The sequence below is a fragment of the Pieris napi genome, chromosome 10 (genome assembly GCF_905475465.1).
Source record: "Pieris napi chromosome 10, ilPieNapi1.2, whole genome shotgun sequence".
NCBI classification, from domain to species: domain Eukaryota; kingdom Metazoa; phylum Arthropoda; class Insecta; order Lepidoptera; family Pieridae; genus Pieris; species Pieris napi.
In genome coordinates this window covers 1,885,068-1,904,703 of record NC_062243.1, presented here as the reverse complement: position 1 = coordinate 1,904,703, position 19,636 = coordinate 1,885,068, and the positions used below count along the sequence as shown (strand labels likewise).

At 33.1% G+C, this 19,636-nt stretch overlaps 2 protein-coding genes across 2 annotated transcripts in view; both read right to left on the bottom strand.

The window, feature by feature from the left end:
- Nucleotides 1–12,537, bottom strand: part of LOC125052902 (V-type proton ATPase 116 kDa subunit a 1-like) — a 44,859-nt gene extending 32,322 nt beyond the window's left edge. The window contains exons 1-2 of the mRNA XM_047653973.1: nucleotides 12,413–12,537; nucleotides 4,872–4,993 (exon numbers count right to left, since the gene is read on the bottom strand). Coding sequence (XP_047509929.1) covers nucleotides 4,872–4,979 — 108 coding nt within the window. The 5' untranslated portion in view covers nucleotides 4,980–4,993; nucleotides 12,413–12,537. The remainder of the gene's footprint in view (nucleotides 1–4,871; nucleotides 4,994–12,412) is intronic.
- Nucleotides 12,538–16,554: 4,017 nt separating this feature from the next.
- LOC125053329 (NAD-dependent protein deacylase-like) lies at nucleotides 16,555–18,692 on the bottom strand. Its single transcript, XM_047654648.1, has 4 exons — nucleotides 18,292–18,692; nucleotides 17,786–17,980; nucleotides 17,189–17,348; nucleotides 16,555–16,880 (listed from the first exon to the last, which is right to left on the bottom strand). The coding sequence occupies exons 1-4, from the start codon at nucleotides 18,601–18,603 to the stop codon at nucleotides 16,675–16,677; spliced, it is 873 nt and encodes a 290-aa protein (XP_047510604.1). The 5' UTR covers nucleotides 18,604–18,692; the 3' UTR covers nucleotides 16,555–16,674.
- Between the last annotated feature and the right edge of the window lie 944 nt (nucleotides 18,693–19,636).

Here is a 19,636-nt window from a genome sequence, read left to right as displayed (position 1 = left end):
CGAAAAGCCAAGATGTTAAATCGATAGTGTGGTCACGAACGCCACTCCTAGAATGGCACGCAAAATCGGGTTCGCAACGACCCATCTGACAGGTTATTTAGGTTAAGTAATATTATATATACTGAGGTCAGCTTATCATATTTGTAAGCGGATACGAAAGTCACACGAAAACGATTTATTATGTTTCGTCATAAGGACTAAATCTAGATTCGTTTAACTGAGAGATACTAGGAGAACTAGGAGGTTGAAAGGAGACTTTTTTATTTATGTAGGTAGACAACAACTTAGCTTAAAAGAGCGACAGAGAGTTTATTGCCAGAACTGGCAGTAAATGTAAAATTAGAAGCATTTAGCATTTAATATGTATTTCTTTGTTGACGTTCAAATTGTGTTACTTAAATAAATTTTAATTTGACTTATATATCAATATTATTAATCTAAAAATAAGGAAGATATACCACTAACGGCCTATCGCAGCGAAATATATTATAAATATTGGTGTGGCTGTGTGTACGTGAGTGTTATTATCAAAATCAGATTAAACTATTTTAGTAAAAACTTTTTCATGGATATAACGTTATTACATTATTTACCGCCATAGTCAACGAATGACTGATTGATTTTACGATTTTAATTGAAATATTGCCGTAATAATTAAATTGCCTGGAAGTTGATATTTGCAACATTCCGCTGGATTTAAAAAAAAATACTTTTATGTTCCTTTGTATACCAGTATTTACAATTTTCTTAACCTACATAGTAATCATAATAATAATTAAAAATTAATGAATAGAAAATTAAAACAAATTATAAAAGTTTGGTGTTAAAGGTAGGTACACTGCGTACTGTGTAAACGCTGGCAGCATTTCCTCGCTGTATTGCGATACTTATTCGTTGAGCGGGGAAAGCACCAGCTCTGGGCTCACCGGTACGATCTACCAGGCGCTATCTATCTATCTCTATTTGTTATAATCTCTTTAAATTAATATGACCTAATCCTAGGGCATATTTGTCCTGGGCCATAAATCATACGGTGAAGTGACGAGAGGAATCCTATATATCTGAGAGCTTACATAGACGGCGTGAGTCAAGAACAAAAAAAATAAATCACTTCCTGGTCTATAAAGAAAAGTGTCCATGGCAAAAGTTATAATAAAATCTGTTATCAAAACTAAGAGTTGTAGCGCACCTGTTTTTTTATTGAGAGAAAATGTATATCTAAAATAAAATTTAGAATCTTCTTCATGTATAAAAATCTAGAATAACCTAGATCTATCTATATAAATAAAAGGTATTTGCAAAATATGTTGCTAAGCTCAAAACTCGAAGACGGCTGGACCAAATTTAGTAAGTTTTTATTATTTTTCCTTGAATTATAAAAAAGGGAAAAATTAGAAAAAAATATTATCTGACTTGTTGTTGGTATGTACTATAAAGGAAGGCTAAGGAAATCATTCATAATAAGGCAAAAAGAAATTCGCGGGGGCGTTGGCTGCTACATCTAAATTAAAAACTACACGTTTGTAATGCGCGATGATTATGACAGAAAGATCAAGAAATTGGGACCAATTTTTCTCGACTCTTACTATTCCATACACATCTTACAAGCCAACGACCACATTAGGATGGCCTGTAATATGTGATACATTTAAAATAAAGGGCGGGATTGTTTGTTACATCTATGAAGCTTATATAAGGAAGTTGAAGTATGGAAATCAAAATAATTGAAATACCGGAACACAAACCCTTTGAAGTAATTTGGCTATTTTCCAAGAGTATTAGCATCAATCAACTGATGCGCCCGATCAACAATTTATTGGTCAATTTCACGAGATCATAATGTTTTTGAAGAATTAGAATATATAATTGTGTATTCGTCGTTAATCTACTAAATGTTTTATCTATATCATATTATGAATAGGTAACATTTGAATATAAAAAAAATCAAAACCATTTATTCATATAGGTAACACAATGTCCACTTATGAATGTCAAACAAAATACATTAAATGCTTCTAATTTTACATTTACTGCCAGTTCTTAGAACGGCATAGAACGGAAGAGAAGAACTGTCAATAAACTCTCCGCCACTCTTTTTTATCGCCAAGTTTAATTAATTACTGGACAGACGGATAACTTCTAAACCATCCTACATATACATCATTTGAACATCTAGAGAATATTTTCAAAAGAGATTCGCAAAAACTTAGATAATGCAACCCAAGATGTGAAAAAATACCAATAAATACACTGCAGAAACTATAGAGAATAGAGAAAAGTGATGTACTACAGTTTTATAGAAGACATCAAAATCTAAAAAAGTCGGACAGCATACGACTAATTGTAGCCAAGCAGTTTCGTAAAGACTGTGTGACGGGTTCGACTAATACAAATCCTGGTCTTAATGATGAATAGGTTTATTTAGTCGATATAAATAAAATATTCATTTCAAAGGCATCAACGTAATTTAAACTGTATGCTAAATAGGTTCAATAAATTAATATCTTAAAATGAAAAACAAATGCAAATACCTCATTTGACTTTTGTTATAGGTTATAAATGAAAATAATTGTAATCTGTGTAAAGTCCCGGAACCTTGATATAAGACCGACTACAGACCGACTACTTTATTTCATATATATTTTAGGGTAAGCCATACCGCCTGCCAATTTAATTCAATTTCTTTTCCCACGAGAATGTAAGTGCGTGCTCCTATTTCACCATGCCTATTGCTGATAGAGGACAAATCTTTATTTTCATTTATTATTATTATTAACTATATTATTATTAATTACTCAAGAAGTCATGTGGAACATTGTGTAATGGTTGCAGCTCCTTACAAACATTGTGTAAAGCAAAAAACTTGGCGATTAAGAAGAGTGGCGGACAGTTTATTGCCAGTACTTCTCTTCCGTTCTACGCCCTTGATTTGAGAACTAGTAAATGTCAAATTAGAAGCATTTAATATGTATTTGTTTTTTGACGTTCATAAGTGTACTTGTTACCTATATGAATAAATTATTTTGACTTTGATTTTGATTTTAAACTTTCGAACTCAGATACAGATTATACCATAATTGTTGACCACTAAGCCTATGGCTAGAGTATGTAGTACATCATAATATGTAAGTATTATCGATTGTCGATTGCAGTGTCAATATATAGGCACTTTGATTAATGGCGTAGCGAGTACCTAGGAAGACAATAAATATTATCTTTGGAAAAACACCTCGTTTAACTTTTTTAACACTTAAATAAATGTTTATTGTTTTATGTATTAAAATTTATTCTAGGGAATTTAAAATGAAAATACTTCTGTAAGCTAATAGAAGTATATTAATTTATAATTTTGCGTTAAAAATTCAAGATGGCGCCCACTCGCATATAAATATAGAGTAATACGAATAGAAATGTATATATATTAGGAAACCACACCACAAGAATCGGGGATATTAAGTAATTTATAATAAAAAAACAGCGCTGTTACAATATTATCAAGATACATCTTTTAGGTGAGCAGTTGAGTTTAAAAATAACTAGCATGATAATGTTCCCTGAATACTTTTGATGTACGATTTCGGATTTGATGTATTCTCTTAGTTAACATATCAAACGCCTAATAATAAGAATCGCCTGCATTTTTTTTATGTTTTTCATGTCCAGGTGTCACAAGCAAAGAGTTTAGCGACGGCTGTAACCTAATAACTGTTTTTTTTGTTGTTTTTTATGGCAGCTCTGGCACGATTTGTGCATTAGCCAGAGTCAAGTATAGGATTTTTTTTATAATTCGTGCTTGTCTTTAGAAATTCGACCGTGTCATCCATGTACGGTTTAGGCACTCGCCCGGTACCGTACAACCGTCCCAAAGGCCGTGAACAAATTTAAATTAAATTAAAACTTGCCCTCGAACCGGGAATCGAACCCGGTACCCCTCACCTAGCTGCCACTTAATAAGACCGCTAGGCTATGAGGCCCCTAACTAATAACTGTTGAAAATTATTTTATGTCACGTGACAAAGCTTAAGTTAATGTCAACGTCAATGTCAATGTCTCCCTTGAGTTTGACATGTATAAAACCTTAAAAAACATCGCTCATAATATAATGACAGTCATGCATTATTAGGCGAAACGAAGTGATTATAACTACTCTTTGGGACCATTTCGATAAGCAATTTAAAAATTAAAATAGTTTAAGAATTGCGTAGTATTAATATAAAATATAAAAACGGAAATCTTGAGTAGGTATTTTAGGTCATTGATAATGATATCTAGGTACACTAGTTTTTTTTAGCTTAACTGCTTACGTAAAGATGTATTTCATAATATTTTCTTTCCAAGAACAATATGCAATTCTTAGTGACAGGTGCTAATATAATTTTCAACACAAAGGAATACATAAATATTATATATAACATACATATATAGTATAGTAGTGTTTTTATTAATAACAAATGTAATATGTATTTTTGCACCTTTCTAGGCTACCTTACATTTTTCTTTTCTTACAGTGGTTGCGTGGAAGAGATCGCTCGAAAGCGATAAGGTCGCCAGTTACCCTCCTTTTCACTTAATTGTGTTACATTTTTATGCAACGAAGTGTTAATAAACAAAATAAAATAAATAAATATAATTTTTAGAAAGTTTTAATATTAATAAAATGTGAGTAGGTAAGAGATGAGTTTTTCTTCAAATTTTCTTGAATTCAAAACGAGGAACTCGTGATACACTGGTTTTATGCCGTGCAGATTTTAATTTTTACTATTAAATTGTTATAAATTTGATAAATTGTTAACAAGCTTCAAAACTACTATGGTATTTTTTTTACGTAAAACATATAATAAATTTATATTTCAACGCAATTATAAACTTACATCTCTGAACTGAGCGATGCCAGCTTCCCCCAGCTCATACATAGACACGTAAGCAGCTTCCGGCTGCACGAAGAGCTGACACAGCACCATCTCCTCACTTCGAAACATTGTTAATGCTGTACCTGAAAATAAAGATATACATACAGTTTTTGTAGCCTTGCTTAGGGCATGGGACAGTCGTTCAAGACTTTCTAGTATTAATGGTATGAAATGCCTTCATTCATGTAAGACAATGTTGGAAAAAATGTATACGTATTTATAGTAACAACGATGGCTTAAACCAAACAAAACAAAAATTGTATTGCTTATTTGCATAAAATGTTTCGATATAAAATGAAAATAAATCAGTGGCGCTACAAAATTTTTAGGTCTGGGCCTCAGATTTCTGTATCTGTTCCATGATAATTTGTCAATCTAATAAACAAGTGATCAGCCTTTTGTGCCTGACACATGCCGTCAACTTTTTCGTTCGAACGAATGTTAAATGCGCAGATAGAGAGAAAGTCCATTAGTGCACAGCCGGGGATCGAATCTACTACCTCAGAGTCGCACGCTCAATTCACTTGGCCAACTACTCAATATAGGCTCAGTTTCGATATAGGCTTTCATAAAAATCAAAATATATGGAATCCCTCACCTTTACTGAATTAATTGTATTAGGCCCTGATTATCGATCGCAAAACTAAAGGTTAAGGTCATTGTGCTTTTGTACTCAAACATAGCTACAACCTTCCTTTCATATACCAGTTTGCACTAATGAAAATGCACAATACTCTTTGATTTAATTCTTAACACACCAACATACTTAAGGCCCTTATACTTCATGTTTATAAGTTGTCTTAAAATATCTTTTGATTTATTATCTTATTATCTTCATTAAAAAAAAAATACAAAAAAAAATAAGAAAATGTTTTACTGTTGTTTCTAACAGCGAGTAGTGTTAGTACTAGCTTAAGTGTGCGATACAATCCTAAGGTCCTGCATTCGAATCACTTGGATTTTATTTATATCTGCGCAATAAACATTTGCTTCTGTAAAGGCAAACATTGCGAGGAATCCGGGGTGTCTCAAATCCAAAAAAATACGATATCAGACATAGAAGGCTGATCACCTACTTTTCTATAAAAATGATCAAATAAATGGATCCAATCTGCAAAACCTTTGTGGGTTGTAGCGCTATGGTACTATTGTTTTAAACTAGTTTTTATTAATACATGCTTTAAAAAAATAGAATTGACTGCAAAGTTATAAAATGGGACTTCGGTCACACGAACGGTGTAGCTATATTCCACATACACTAAGCAGATAGCTCAGAACAAACCATACAATACAAAATACAACAAAACTTGTCAAGGTTGCAGCTAAATCAAATTCCAGACTGTTCACCTTACGTATGGCATTTAGCTAAATGCGTGACCTAATATCAATAGTAGCATTCGCAATGTCCCGGCGGGACGAGACAGCTTTTGTATTTTTGTACCTGGCCATTCGCCAAATAGTACGAACTTTATCACGTCTTATCGTGGTTCAGTTTTATCAATTGCAATTGAATCACAATAGCTCTTAATGTGCGAGCAATGCTTGGCTATTTCAATGATAAATATAATTCTGAACTAAACTGAAACTGGTTAATTTTGATACCAATTTTGGTTAGAAATAACCCCGTACTTCTTATTAGTGGATGGTTAGTTCAGTATTATGGTATTTATTTCAAGTATAGATCTTACCCCATTTACATATAAACTCAACCATTTATTACCGTGTTTTACTGAATTATTTTTCGTTCTAGAGTTTGCATTGCGTTTAAAAGAGATTTTAGAGTAAGGCAAAGATTTTTATATCAGTTAATCTAATCTTCAAATATAATCTATACTAACAAATAAGTAAGTAGCCTTGGACACCATGACCTCCATTGCCAAAAGAGTGCAGGTCGTTTTTCACGCCGCTCTCTTGCCTCTGTCAACGATCCAGACATTTTGGAGGCAACAGACATCGCAAAAGACGATGGCAAGCGGCCCGATGGGATGCCGTTGATCCCTTGCAAGATGGGACGGGCTTTGGTATGGGATGCTACTTGTGTGGACACGTTTGCCCCAGACAAGCGGAAAGGCTGGGGCGGCCGCAGAGCAGGCGGAAATAAATAAACGGCTCAAATATAAGTCTTTCCTCCAACTTTGTTCCCTTTGGAGTAGAGACTCTTGGGCCGTGGGGATCAAGTCTACAGGCGCTAATTTAAGACTTAAGTTCGCGCCTGGTAGAAAGTGCTGGTGACTCCAGAGCTGGTGCATTCCTCGCTCAACGAATAAGTATCTGTACACTGCCACAGGGACCAAACTTTTTAAATTTGTTTTAATTTAAAAAAAAAAAAAAATTATTTTATTTCTACTATGTAGGTTAAGAAAATTGTAAATTCTGTATATTTGATTGTTATGATTACTAATAAACATAATCATTTATACTAATATTATAAAATTAAAAACTACTGGGCCGATTTTAAAATTTAGAACTAAGCTTACTAATAAATATAATCATTTATACTAATATTATAAAATTAAAAACTACTGGGCCGATTTTAAAATTTAGAACAAAGCTTACTAATAAACATAATCATTTATACTAATATTATAAAATTAAAAACTACTGGGCCGATTTTAAAATTTAGAACAAAGCTTCAGGCTGTCAGGCTGCTATAATTATATATATTTAGTATGTATCTGTTAATTAAATACGTTATCGTTTAGGACATATGTAACGATTAGACACTCATATGGAAGATAATTACTAATGTTTGTACTTGTACGTTATTAAATGTGAAGTAGCGGGCAATTTGTTCATAAACTTAAGATCAAGTTAAATAAAAGTTTAGAAGGTTTCGGGGCCACAAGTGTAGTAGGAAAACCTATAACTCTTATGAAGTGAGTGCGAGCCAGCTTGTTCCGGCTTTCATGGTTACTTACTATAAATCTTTTTAATAAAAATTAATATATTTTAGTAGATAAAACTCAAAACGAAATGTGGTATGATTTTTTGATGAACTGGCGGAAAAATATTAAATTTATTTTTATTACATCAAGTAAAACAAAAACCGGTTCAAACCGGTTAAAACAAAAGCAGTTCTTCCTGATAAGTATTGCAATCGCATGAATTTGAAGAATATGCTTAGTTCAAGAAGAACGGTACTACAACCCGCAACCTAATAACTAATATATTATATCTAAAATATATATAAGAAATATCGCATTTCATGAATCCGTGAGATTAGCTGCTTAGATTAAGGTTGGTTTTTATAAGATTCGGTTATTCTTTTTCTTTGGTTCTTGCACTTTACCTATCATATTTCTTGTTATAGTTTTATTCCTTAATAGGGTTGCCTGGAAGAGATCGCTTGTTAGCGATAAGGCCGTTGCATCCCTTATAATTTTTATGTATTATGTTATTTGTTTTTCTATAAATGTAACGAAGTGTAAATAAATAAATATTATATAAGTCTACTTAAAGAACAAGAAGCTTGTAATAATATGGATAAAGTATATGCTTTGCATTTACTAGCTGCACTCATATGAATGGTTTTGATTTATATTTCTCTGGGTATAACTAGTAGCGATATATAAATAACAAGACTTGATCTGTTTTTATTTACAACTAGCTGGCCTGGCGAACATCGTACCGCCTACCAGTCGATTCTTTATTTTTTTTAAATACTGATTCTGCTATTCGGGACACCGGTCTAGCTAGTAAGATAAAAAAAAGAAAGTTGATAAGATAACAAATACATTATGTCAAAAAATATAAAATTTACCTTCCCGGAACCCCTCCACTAACACTTGAACTTTATGATATAGTTTTAAAGTTCAAATTGACTTTGATTTCATATTATTACGAATATTTTGTATGGAAATATAGAAAAGTGTTGTTTTTAGACTATTTTTTTTTAATTTTTCTCTCCGTAAGAACCATCCTCGTACTTCAAGGAATATTATAAAAAAAGAATTGGCCACATTGGGCCAGGCGTTGTTGAGTTATGCGCTTACCAACACATTTTGGGATTCATTTTTATATTATAGATAATAATCGACAATTTAATATGATATTGTAATTTGAGTGGAAACCTGAACAAGTAAGGTCATTAGGCGTCAGACAACAAAACAAACTTTTACATTTGAGAATGCGGTCGATACGATTATGTATATACAGTCGACTCTCGATAATTTGACACTCGTCAATTTGAATCTCTCAATAATTTATATTTTTTTCCGGTCACTACAAAATACACGATAAATTGAATTAAATCAATGTAAATTGGTCTTCTCCGTAATTTTAAGGTGACGGAATAGTATCTTGCTCGCAAAAATGTGATAATTTGTAATCGGGGCTTCCCTACTCTCTATAATAAGTGTTTATCATGCACCGACCTTTAAATTGTGTTTTTTTTTATTCTTTGGACAATGATAGACTAAAGGCGCTAAGTCAAAAAAAGATTACGGATTTCTTTTTAAATTCACCGATGTCCAGAATGAGCTTTCTGTTAAACGAGCTGGGTTTGGATATCAATAGTTGCTCCCCTCACACTTTAAGATCGATTTTTGTTTAATTTTTATATAAATTATATTAGATATTGTTTTGCTTAATTTCTTTTTATTATTTCTTATATGTTATGTTTGCCTATAAGTGTTTGTCACATTAAAAATTTAAATTTTTCAATTTATCTGTGTGCCGAGCGTTGGCAAGCTTTTATAAATAAATTTCTTTTCGATATAAAAATTTGTGAATACATAATAATATAGGAATAATAAGTCACGAATTTTGATTAAATACACCTCATATATTTGATTATTTAAACCCATGTTATTTTTAACTTTTAGTTATTTGAAATTTATATGTGGTCCCTTGAGTTTCAAATTATAGGGAGTCGACTATATTTGCATATAGTGACATATTTTTCTTTTGCCATCTATAAGAATATTAAGAAATATATCTATAACAGTAGGTACACTAGTAAAAATAGCTAAAAATACAATTTACCACTTTAAACTTAAAAAACGCCATTATAGGAATCAATTTATTTATTGTGAGAAGTGTACGTCATGAATAAAGCTAGGTACATAGCATGGGACTTACAGATTTCGGCGTTATTTGACTGAGGCTCACACTAGAGAATTAAAATAATTTAAGTGTTAGTTCTTGTTCACATAATAAATCCCATATTTATCGATTTCTACTTTTTCTGAAGCATACAAGGTTTTTTTTATGTAACAGGAGGCATAGAGGCAGGAGGCTCATCTGATGTTAAGTGATACCGCTGCCCATAGACACTCACATTGCCAGAAGGCTCGTAAGTGCGTTTCCGGCCTTTTAAGAATTGGTACGCTCTTTTCTTGAAGGACCCTAAGTAAAATTAAATTCAAATACATATTAGTAAAGTACTTCAATGAGATGATATTACCTACATCGCTGATGTATTTCTGAATAAATAACAGTGTTTATACTATACATAACAACGAATACATTGTAAAACATGGATTGCGACTTCGCGCGTTTAGAGTCAGGCTTCCAATTTTCCCGTTACTCTTAGATACTAGGTAAGTTGGTATACCGCAATAGCGTAAACCTACGCGTTGACGATAAGAACAAATATAATATAACATAATACAGTACTTAAAGCGCATTTAATACACAATCGACGAAATCCATCGAAGGAATTATCCTTTGATACTCCGGCACTGCAACTCAAATGTGTAGCCTGGTTTGGTGATGGATGTAGATAGACTGAAGTATCACGGGCTGAGAAGGTTCCTTTAGACTGTTGGATTATTCGGTGTCCTAGCACGGAGGCATATTAATTTGGATTTCTTTTTTTTAATATAATAAATGAGAACAAAATATGGCGAAATTTTTGCGAACTCCATACTTTTCGATGACTACAATTTGTAAAATTAGAAGCATTTAGCATTTATTATGTATTTCTTTATTGACGTTTACAAGTGTACATTGTGTTACCTAAATTAATAAATGATTTTGACTTTTTTGATATTATTCTGCAGTGTGTAGTCAGGGAGCGTTCAAGTGTTACGTAACGAATTTTGGAGGGGGGGTCCTTTTGTAAAACGTTACGATGCGGGGCGGGGTTTGAAGTACGCGTTATTGTTAATATTGACTATCCAGTACGTTACACCACATAATGGTAACTTATAGGTATAAAGAGTCACTAGGTGGTAGTACTGTACTTGGGTACAGAAAAACGTTACGGCGCGTTACACGGGGGGGGGGTCAATAATCTCCAAAAATTGCGTGACGTAATACTTGAACGCTCCCTCAGTCATAGTCAGTTCCTATACGGACTGTATAGGAAACGACTATTACAAACTAAATTATGTCTATTTTTGTAACAAACTGCTAACTTTTAATCTATTATGATGCGAACAAGCGGTGACATGCTGTTTTTGTAAATGCGTTTTAAGTGTCTTATGTCCTTGTTTCTGTTTACGTCAAGTCTGTACCTGAAGGTTCAAGGTTTTTTATTTTTTCTTCTTTGTAATCAAGGCAGGAATATTCTATTAGATACTCAATTCAACAACAACAATCCGCAGCAACGCTCGTGTTGAATTAATGTATTTCGGCAATAAAAATTTCGATCTCTTCAACAAAATTTGAAAATATTTAGAATCACTCAAATATGTACAAAAATGTTTAGTAGTTTATGAGTTTATCGCGTTCATACATAAAGACAAACACGGCAGAGAGACTGCCATTTATAATATGTAAGGATCTGGTACCATTAAAAACGTATTTTGTTTTTTTTTAAATTTAAAATAAATATTTTTGTCTAAATCAATATATTATATTTAACAAGTTACATATCAAAATAGTACCTACTAGTTTATTTTTCTCTGTTTTTTGCTTTAAAAAGAGTTAAAAAAAACGCGTTAATTTCGTAGAATAATGATCCCGAAACTCGCGTGAATAGGGGTTTATCGTCATGGCCTCTTTATTCATTTATTATGTTATCATGGATCACACTGTATTGGTGTTGAAAGGTCAATCACCTGTATTTAATGAAGAATTAGAGAAACAGACACAAAATTGTGTTTGTAAGACGGGCGATTCGACTATTTGTTTTATTATTCCTTAAACGATAAGGAAGAATTTTCTCGAAAGAAAAATATTAAAAAAATGAAAAATTTAGTTTTATTTAGTACTTAGGTTTTTATTCCGGAAAAGCAAAAGTCTCTTAGCAAAATGTTCCTACCTAAAAGGTCAAAACAACATAGTAAGGTACAAACATCATATTAAGGCAGCTAGCATATGGATAAAAATATAATAAGAATTTTGGCATATATTTATTTTCAATTATGACATAATCTATAATAAACTTTATGAATTCCTCAAAAACTACCAATTTAACTGTCTCTCATTATAAATGCTTATCTACTGTTTTCACTTCCAGAATGTTTAAAATTTTTGTTATCAGGTCATCAAAGTTCAAATGTCAACTTTTAACAATAAGTAACAAACACCCAATATTAGTAACAAAAAATACTCACAGAATATAGCATACAAATCACAAACACTATTTTAGTTTATTACGCGAAGGGAATACATTTTAAAATAAACCAAACGCGAACTAACGACTGTCTGCGACAAAATACGACTGACTTCTGCATTAAACAGTAAAATGTTTTGCTTTCGTCACAACGAGATGATAAAATGATGTATTATACAATGCTCCTTTTACCTATTTAATCCATTTGAACAACATATAAAGCGCAATGTATCAAGAAAGTTAAAGAGAGCGCTTCGTATTTTTTGACTTGCTGGATATTGGTATATGCCTTGCATTTAAATGTTTAATGACGATATTCTACAGCTCCTTTCAGGGTCTTTAGAGGATCTTGTAAAGGCCTACTACTACAACTGCGATATTGCCTGTACTGTTGCTGTAATCTTATATTATTATTAAAGCTTTATTAATCCATACAATAACTGGTTAGTTTGCATTCCTTAATATTAGTATTAGTTGTGTTAATATGAATTAAAAAAAAAAATGTTCAATCTTATATAAAGAGAGTCAATTTTAATCTGACTGATGTTGTTATTATTGGCCTAATTAGGAGATTTTTTTTTACGAAAAATCTGAATATAAAATCTTTCTCAATCTCCATTTCAGCCACAACTTTGTTCGCTGTCATCATAAAAGGTAAAAATGGAAAGGTCATATCAAAAATAAAACAATAAATACCCAAAAATCTGCGACTTTTGGCAGGAAAATGTTCCTGCCAAAACATACTTTTTTATGACACTAAACTATCAATGTAACAAATACTCGTATATGAGGGCCAAGACGAGCCTATCGAAAATTTCCACTCGTTGAGAAAATCATCCATTGTACTATCGTAAGTACAGTAAACTATCTAAATAGAGTATAAGTATAACACAAAATAGTTGTCATGTCCTTTGTAAACGAAGAGTCTTGCTACCTTACACAGGCTGAAGGGCAATTACCAACTGTGTTGTCCCAAGTTATAATTTGCGTTAACCGTAAATTGATCCCGATGTTGGTAAAGGCAGGATATATCTGACATTTGGTAATTAAGAGCACAAAGATAGGAAGGTAAGTAAGGCAGCACAAGTGCAATAGATTTATATATTTTCATGAGTGTATTAAATAAATTAATATAATATTTGCTCGAACGGTAGGAAAGGGCCGCTCGGTGTAGGCTGTATGTAAGCCGCATCAAGATGTCACAATATTGGTTATGGCTCAGAATTTTCAGCGTGTTTTACCCTTTCCATATTATATTAAAAATTACTTGATTCAAATAATAATAGACAAACATATTATGTGTCATTGATTTATCTTGTAAATGATTGTAACTTCTAATGAAGTGTTTACGATGTGCGTCTGAAACACAACAGACGCGTTTACTGCTTGGAATGTACCAATAAAATTAAGCAGTCACATTAAACACTTTTTATAAACATTATTACTTCCGCACACATTTCAGGCACTTATTCAGACGTGAGAGTAAAAGTAGATGTTCCACTTTTGCTTCTAATACTTATGTGTTGTGTCGTGTTAATCCTTCCTCCAATACTGTGTAGGTTTCTAAGATGAATAAATTGTATAAATTGTATAAACGTTTCGTATACAATACCAGTTTTTGTTGATAATAACTTTTTATTACGTTAAGTATATTTTCATTAAGTCGTATAAGTAGTATCTATTTATAGGTTTAAAGTGATATTTCTCTTGCAATCGTTGTTCAGGTTCTGCTCTGATCCTATGGGATGTTTCAAGTTTCTTTTCAATTCAAAAATCAGATGTAAGAGTATTTTTGATTCCTTGAAATGAAAGCAATCCGTTCGATTCGCCGACCTTTACCGATAGTCAGCAATTGCTCAGAGAAATTAGCAATTGTTCAGCATTGAAACTCTCATGTTTATTGATTGTCAGCTGAAGTTTCTTTACATAGCGCCATAAATTCGATGATTTGAGGCAAGTGTTTATTTCGTCGGCAGCAGTTGATCTTGGAATTACTGGCAGTGTTTGGCGGAAATCACCAGACAGTAGAGTCAATGCGCCTCCAAAACATCTTGAGCCATTGTGTAGATCTTTCAATGTCCTGTTAAGTGCTTTCAATGCACGTTTATGCGCCATTGTGCGTTCGTCACAGATGATGATAATCGACGCTGATAAAAACTTGGCCATTGCGGAGTGTTTTACAATATTACATATTGGTTTAATTGTTTGAAGATTGAATGGCAACTTTAATGCTGAATGAGCCGCACAGCATCCTTCTAACTGCTGCTATTCCAGAAGAAGCGACTACAACACACTGTTGGATCTCACTCGAACAGTGGCTTAAACTACTGATATCAGGAATGTCTTACCAGTTCTACCAGAGTCATCTAGGAAATATAATCGACCATTTCCATGATCAATTGCCTTTATTAATGTATCAAAAACTTCCGTTGAATGGGGATTTGACAGGGGTTTACTTTGATCTACTAATTCCTGGTGATCGTACCTATTCACGTTCCCGTTCCAACGCTCGCGAAATGCGTCATTCATTATACAATTTGGCGCAGGCATTCCTAACCTGACTAATAAACTACCGCAAAGAGCGTGCCAATTCTTAAAAGGCCGGCAACGCACTTGCGAGCCAATGTGAGTGTTCATGGGCGGCGGTATCACGTAACATAAGGTGAGCTACCTGCCCGTTTGCCTCCTATTAAATAAAACAACAACACATTGCTAACACATGTCTACGATCAAGAGCAAAAGCCCGATAATGTCTCATTCATCTCAAGATCGGGATTTCTTGAACTGACATGAATTTGATGTGAAACATCTTCTGAGATATTATCCTTGTATTTGTGCCACAGGTTAGATTGGCTCGATGGAAAGCATGTCGAAATGATAATAGCAAATAATGCGCGTATCTGACTTGGAGATGCAGAAATAATTGACGATAGTCGTAGAACAATGGGTATCGTTTTCTAGTAAATTGAGTTATTCACATACAGCACGATAAAATCCGGGAAACTTCAATGCGCCACAATATTCGCAAACGTCTATTGGCCCAATGCGAACTCTAGTAAGCAGTAACCAGTCCTGCAATCGTTTCGAAACTCTACTCGATTCAAATCAGTACGTGTAAAATTTCTTCTTGTGCGTCCAAAACAATCTCTGAGCATTACTCGACGATTTCGCATGGCCAACCAAGCCGTTTTGCGAGCTGTCTCTCTTTGCTCTTGTGATTGAGAAACACGAAGTAGAGCCATACTAACGCGGCGCCCTTCACGTGAAATTCCTTGTTTTTCTTTAGTCTATTCGTTCGCAATGTTTCGAAACCTAGTTTCATTACGGCTTTGCCGTGGAACATTCGATCGTCTTGGTAGCGACATTGTTACAAACGAAAATAAACACATCAACCGATCAACTACAAATTGTCAAATTTGCAATCACACTTAACCATTTTTCGTTTTATATCATGCCCCACAGGATAAAAGTATCCTATGTCCGTCTCTGGGTTCTAAGCTACCTCCCCACCAATTTTTAACAAATCGGTTCAGCCGTTTTTGAGTTATAACAGTGTAACTAACACGACTTTATTTTATATACGGTAGGTATCTATAAAGATTTAAGGAAGGAGGCACAATAGCTATAATTTTTATATCAGAAATATAATTTCCTCAGGATCAAACGAGGCGATATATAGGTATGTATATATAAAATTCTCGTGTCACAATGTTCGTTCCCACACTCCTCCGAAACAGCTCGACTGATTCTTATGAATTTTTTTATGCATATTCAGAAGTCTGAGAATCGGCTACTATCTTTCAAACCCCTCAGTGATAAGGGGTGTCCGTCCACCACACATTTTTTTTTATGATACAGCAATAAATAATACAACCCCTAATTTTCACCCCTTTACGATCAACATATATTATTATTATAGTAGATAGTTACTATTTAGTTTTTACCTACATACATCGCCACTAGGATTACAAACAGCTTACAAACTTAGATGATCAAAAATGGCGTTTAAAATATTATCTGCCTTTTAATAAAGATTTTAACGAAATTATCGTTTCTTACCAATTTATTATGTTCTATGCTCAACCCTATATTCAAATTCTCCTTTGCTTAGATACCTAGTAATTTGTTACTTCAATAAAAACATATTCAACAAAACATTTATTAAATTACTTATACTTATCTATACATATATACAATATAAACAGACTTAATTAACAATCACCAATTTTTTTCTGTTAGAAATAAATAAAAACATAGCAACAATCAATCCTCTAAAGCTTTAGGCAGAGTTGTTCCACAGGGTCCCTCAAAATAATAATGAAAATCGGGTGTGGCTGGAGTTGTTTCTATATTAAATTCAGCTATTACGGCACCTCTAGCTGCTGCTTGAGGGGCAAACATAGCCGCTGGGTATACAACCGATGATGTGCCAACAACAAGACAGACATCACATCTTTCCATAGCTTGTTCTGAAAAGCATATAAGCAATACTTAAAAAACACATTTATTATTTTAAGTAATTACACAAGCGTTCCGCTTAACCTGTTTATAGTATTGATTGAACTGGAATCAACCCCAAAAAGGTTTTATATTTTTATTGAATTATTTGATAATTTTAGAAATATGGCAACTTTTAAAATCAACTCTTATAAATGGGCATGAGCTATAATTATTTACACATGTAAATAATTTCTAAGGCATAGAGCACCTAAAGCAAATTCAATAAATTTTAGTGTATGTAGAATTAAGATCAGAAAGTCTTAGAAAGTAAAATTACCAGCTTTCTTTAGCACAGCAGATTCCAGGCCTTCACCAAACCACACAATGTGAGGTCTAAGTAGACCTCCACAGTTACTTTTCTTGCAATGCGGTAATGATTTAACAGGTATATCAGAACCCACTACATTTGAATCTGGAGCTCCACGACCAGCTAATACCTGTCAAAAATATAAAATTATATGTTTTTAATTAATACTCTATAAGATTCACAAAAATGCATTTTTTTTATTACAATGGGTGGTTGTATTGAGAAAATTTGTGATGAATGATTTTGACTTTCAAGAAATAATATTAACCTATTGAGAACAACAAGAGGTAGGAGGGTCCTGGGGTTTGAGTTTGAGTTTTGAGCTGCCCACTGAAGTATTTTGGAACCAAATCAACTTAGGGTGCCAATACTTAAGAGGCCGGCAAACACACTTGCAAGCTTTCTGGGAATATGAGTGTACATGGGCAGCGGTATCACTTAGCATTAGGTGAGCCTCCTGCCCATTTCCCTCCTATAACATAGAAGAAACATATTATTTTATTATCATAGTTTTATTTTTATATTGATTCTTAGTGATATTAAAAGTAACGGTTGTTTAGAACTTACCTCACATATAGGGCTATCAAAGTTCACAAGAACTTCTTTACATTTTGTACAGCGTGTTTTATATAGGTTACCATGTAACTCTATAAGATTTTTTGTGCCAGCTCTTGCATGCAAACCATCAACATTTTGTGTAATAATGGTAACATTTTTATCTGAACTATGGTTTGATTCATACTTAGCAATTGCCATATGACCCTGCAAAGAATTTTCCATTATACTAATGCAGTAGACAATATTCTATTTGGGAAAAACATGTGTATATATATTAAGTTTACACATGTTTTCTCCATGAATATAAAATATTCAAAGTGGTGTAAACGTCTCTGGATAGTATAGATATATAGTAATGTCTGCAATAACAAGGTGTAAATCTAGAAAATTCAAACAATGCTACCGATTTGTTTAGATCACCTTAAAAACGTAAAACTTTGATTTCAGGTAATTCAAGACTATACAATCATCAATTATTAATTTAATATTAAATTACCAACGAGTACAACACACACATTGTTAGGTTGAGCTTTCGCAGCGACTTCTCGCCTGTAGTGGTAAAATTCCCAAACCAAACTTGGACTAGTTTGAAAGGCTTCTGGAGTCGCCAATGAGGATGCCTGGTATTTTCTCCAGAAACCACCAGCTCCACGAAATGTTGGTATACCAGATTCGGCACTTATACCGGCACCAGAAAGTATCACAACATCTTTTGCTTGCTTTAAACATTCTTTGAATTTTACCAAATCACTTGACTGTCGCACAGCCATGACTTTTGGTTTGGAAACTAATAAACTATTTGTTAATCTTATTATACTAATTTGCATAATTACAATAAATATTTTAACATAACTTAAATTCTAAAGAGTTTGAAAACATTACGAAGTAATATTTTTATTTTACTGACGTCTAAGGGTGAGCCGTGAGATCTATAGAGCGCACTTAGACTTTGCTCAGACTTAACTATAACCATTCCTTACTTTTTTAAAGGATAATAAAGAAGGTATTGCATGAAATGAAACATCAATTTCTGTCTTAGCTTGAGCTTAGCTTAATCTCACCGTTAAAATGTCTATAAATATACTAAATCATAGTTCACTCTAAGTGAGATCTATAGTGCGCACTTGGACTTTGCTCAGACTTTACTTACGAAAAACACTAAGGTTAAACTATGATTTAGTATATTTATAGACATTTTAACGGTGAGATTAAGCTAAGCTCAAGCTAAGACAGAAATTGATGTTTCATTTCATGCAATACCTTCTTTATTATCCTTTAAAAAAGTAAAGAATGGTTATAGTTAAGTCTGAGCAAAGTCTAAGTGCGCTCTATAGATCTCACCCTAAATGAGCCCTGAAATTGGAAATGACAATACTCATAATAAAAAATATCAATTGTCAAGATTTACCTCCAACTTTTTTTTTTTTTTTTTTTTGGAGTTTATGGCCTGGTATCTAGACCTTTAGGCCAAGTCTTAAGTATTTTTATTCGGTTTATTATAATTTCCCGACTGTATTTTTGATGAATTTATATAGAGGCACGTAATAGGATCTATTTTTTAACATATCACTCAGGCGGCGGGAGGGATCTTGCACTGTCACTTGATTTTGCACTGTGTCACTAATTTCACTAACAAGAATCAATCTGTCAAATGAAAAACACTTGCATATAAATATGAAATGTTCGATATCACCAACAGAATTATTGCAGAAGGTGCAGTAGCTGCTCTCCACTATGCCCAACCGAGCCAAGTGGGACGGGACGGTGGAGTGTCCAAAACGCAGTCTGTTTATAGTCGTAATAAAGTCCCGACTGGCCATTTTCAGATTGTTATACCATGGTGTTACAGGTAGGTTTGCT

Bases quoted from the DNA above. Each gene is read 5' to 3' on its own strand.
- LOC125053329 (XM_047654648.1), bottom strand. From the start codon at position 18,603: ATGCAAATTAGTATAATAAGATTAACAAATAGTTTATTAGTTTCCAAA. The intron at 17,981-18,291 runs GTGTGTGTTGTA...AATTCTTTGCAG, and splicing joins CGAAAGCTCAACCTAACAAT to GGTCATATGGCAATTGCTAA. The intron at 16,881-17,188 runs GTAATTTTACTT...TATGCTTTTCAG, and splicing joins TGCTGTGCTAAAGAAAGCTG to AACAAGCTATGGAAAGATGT.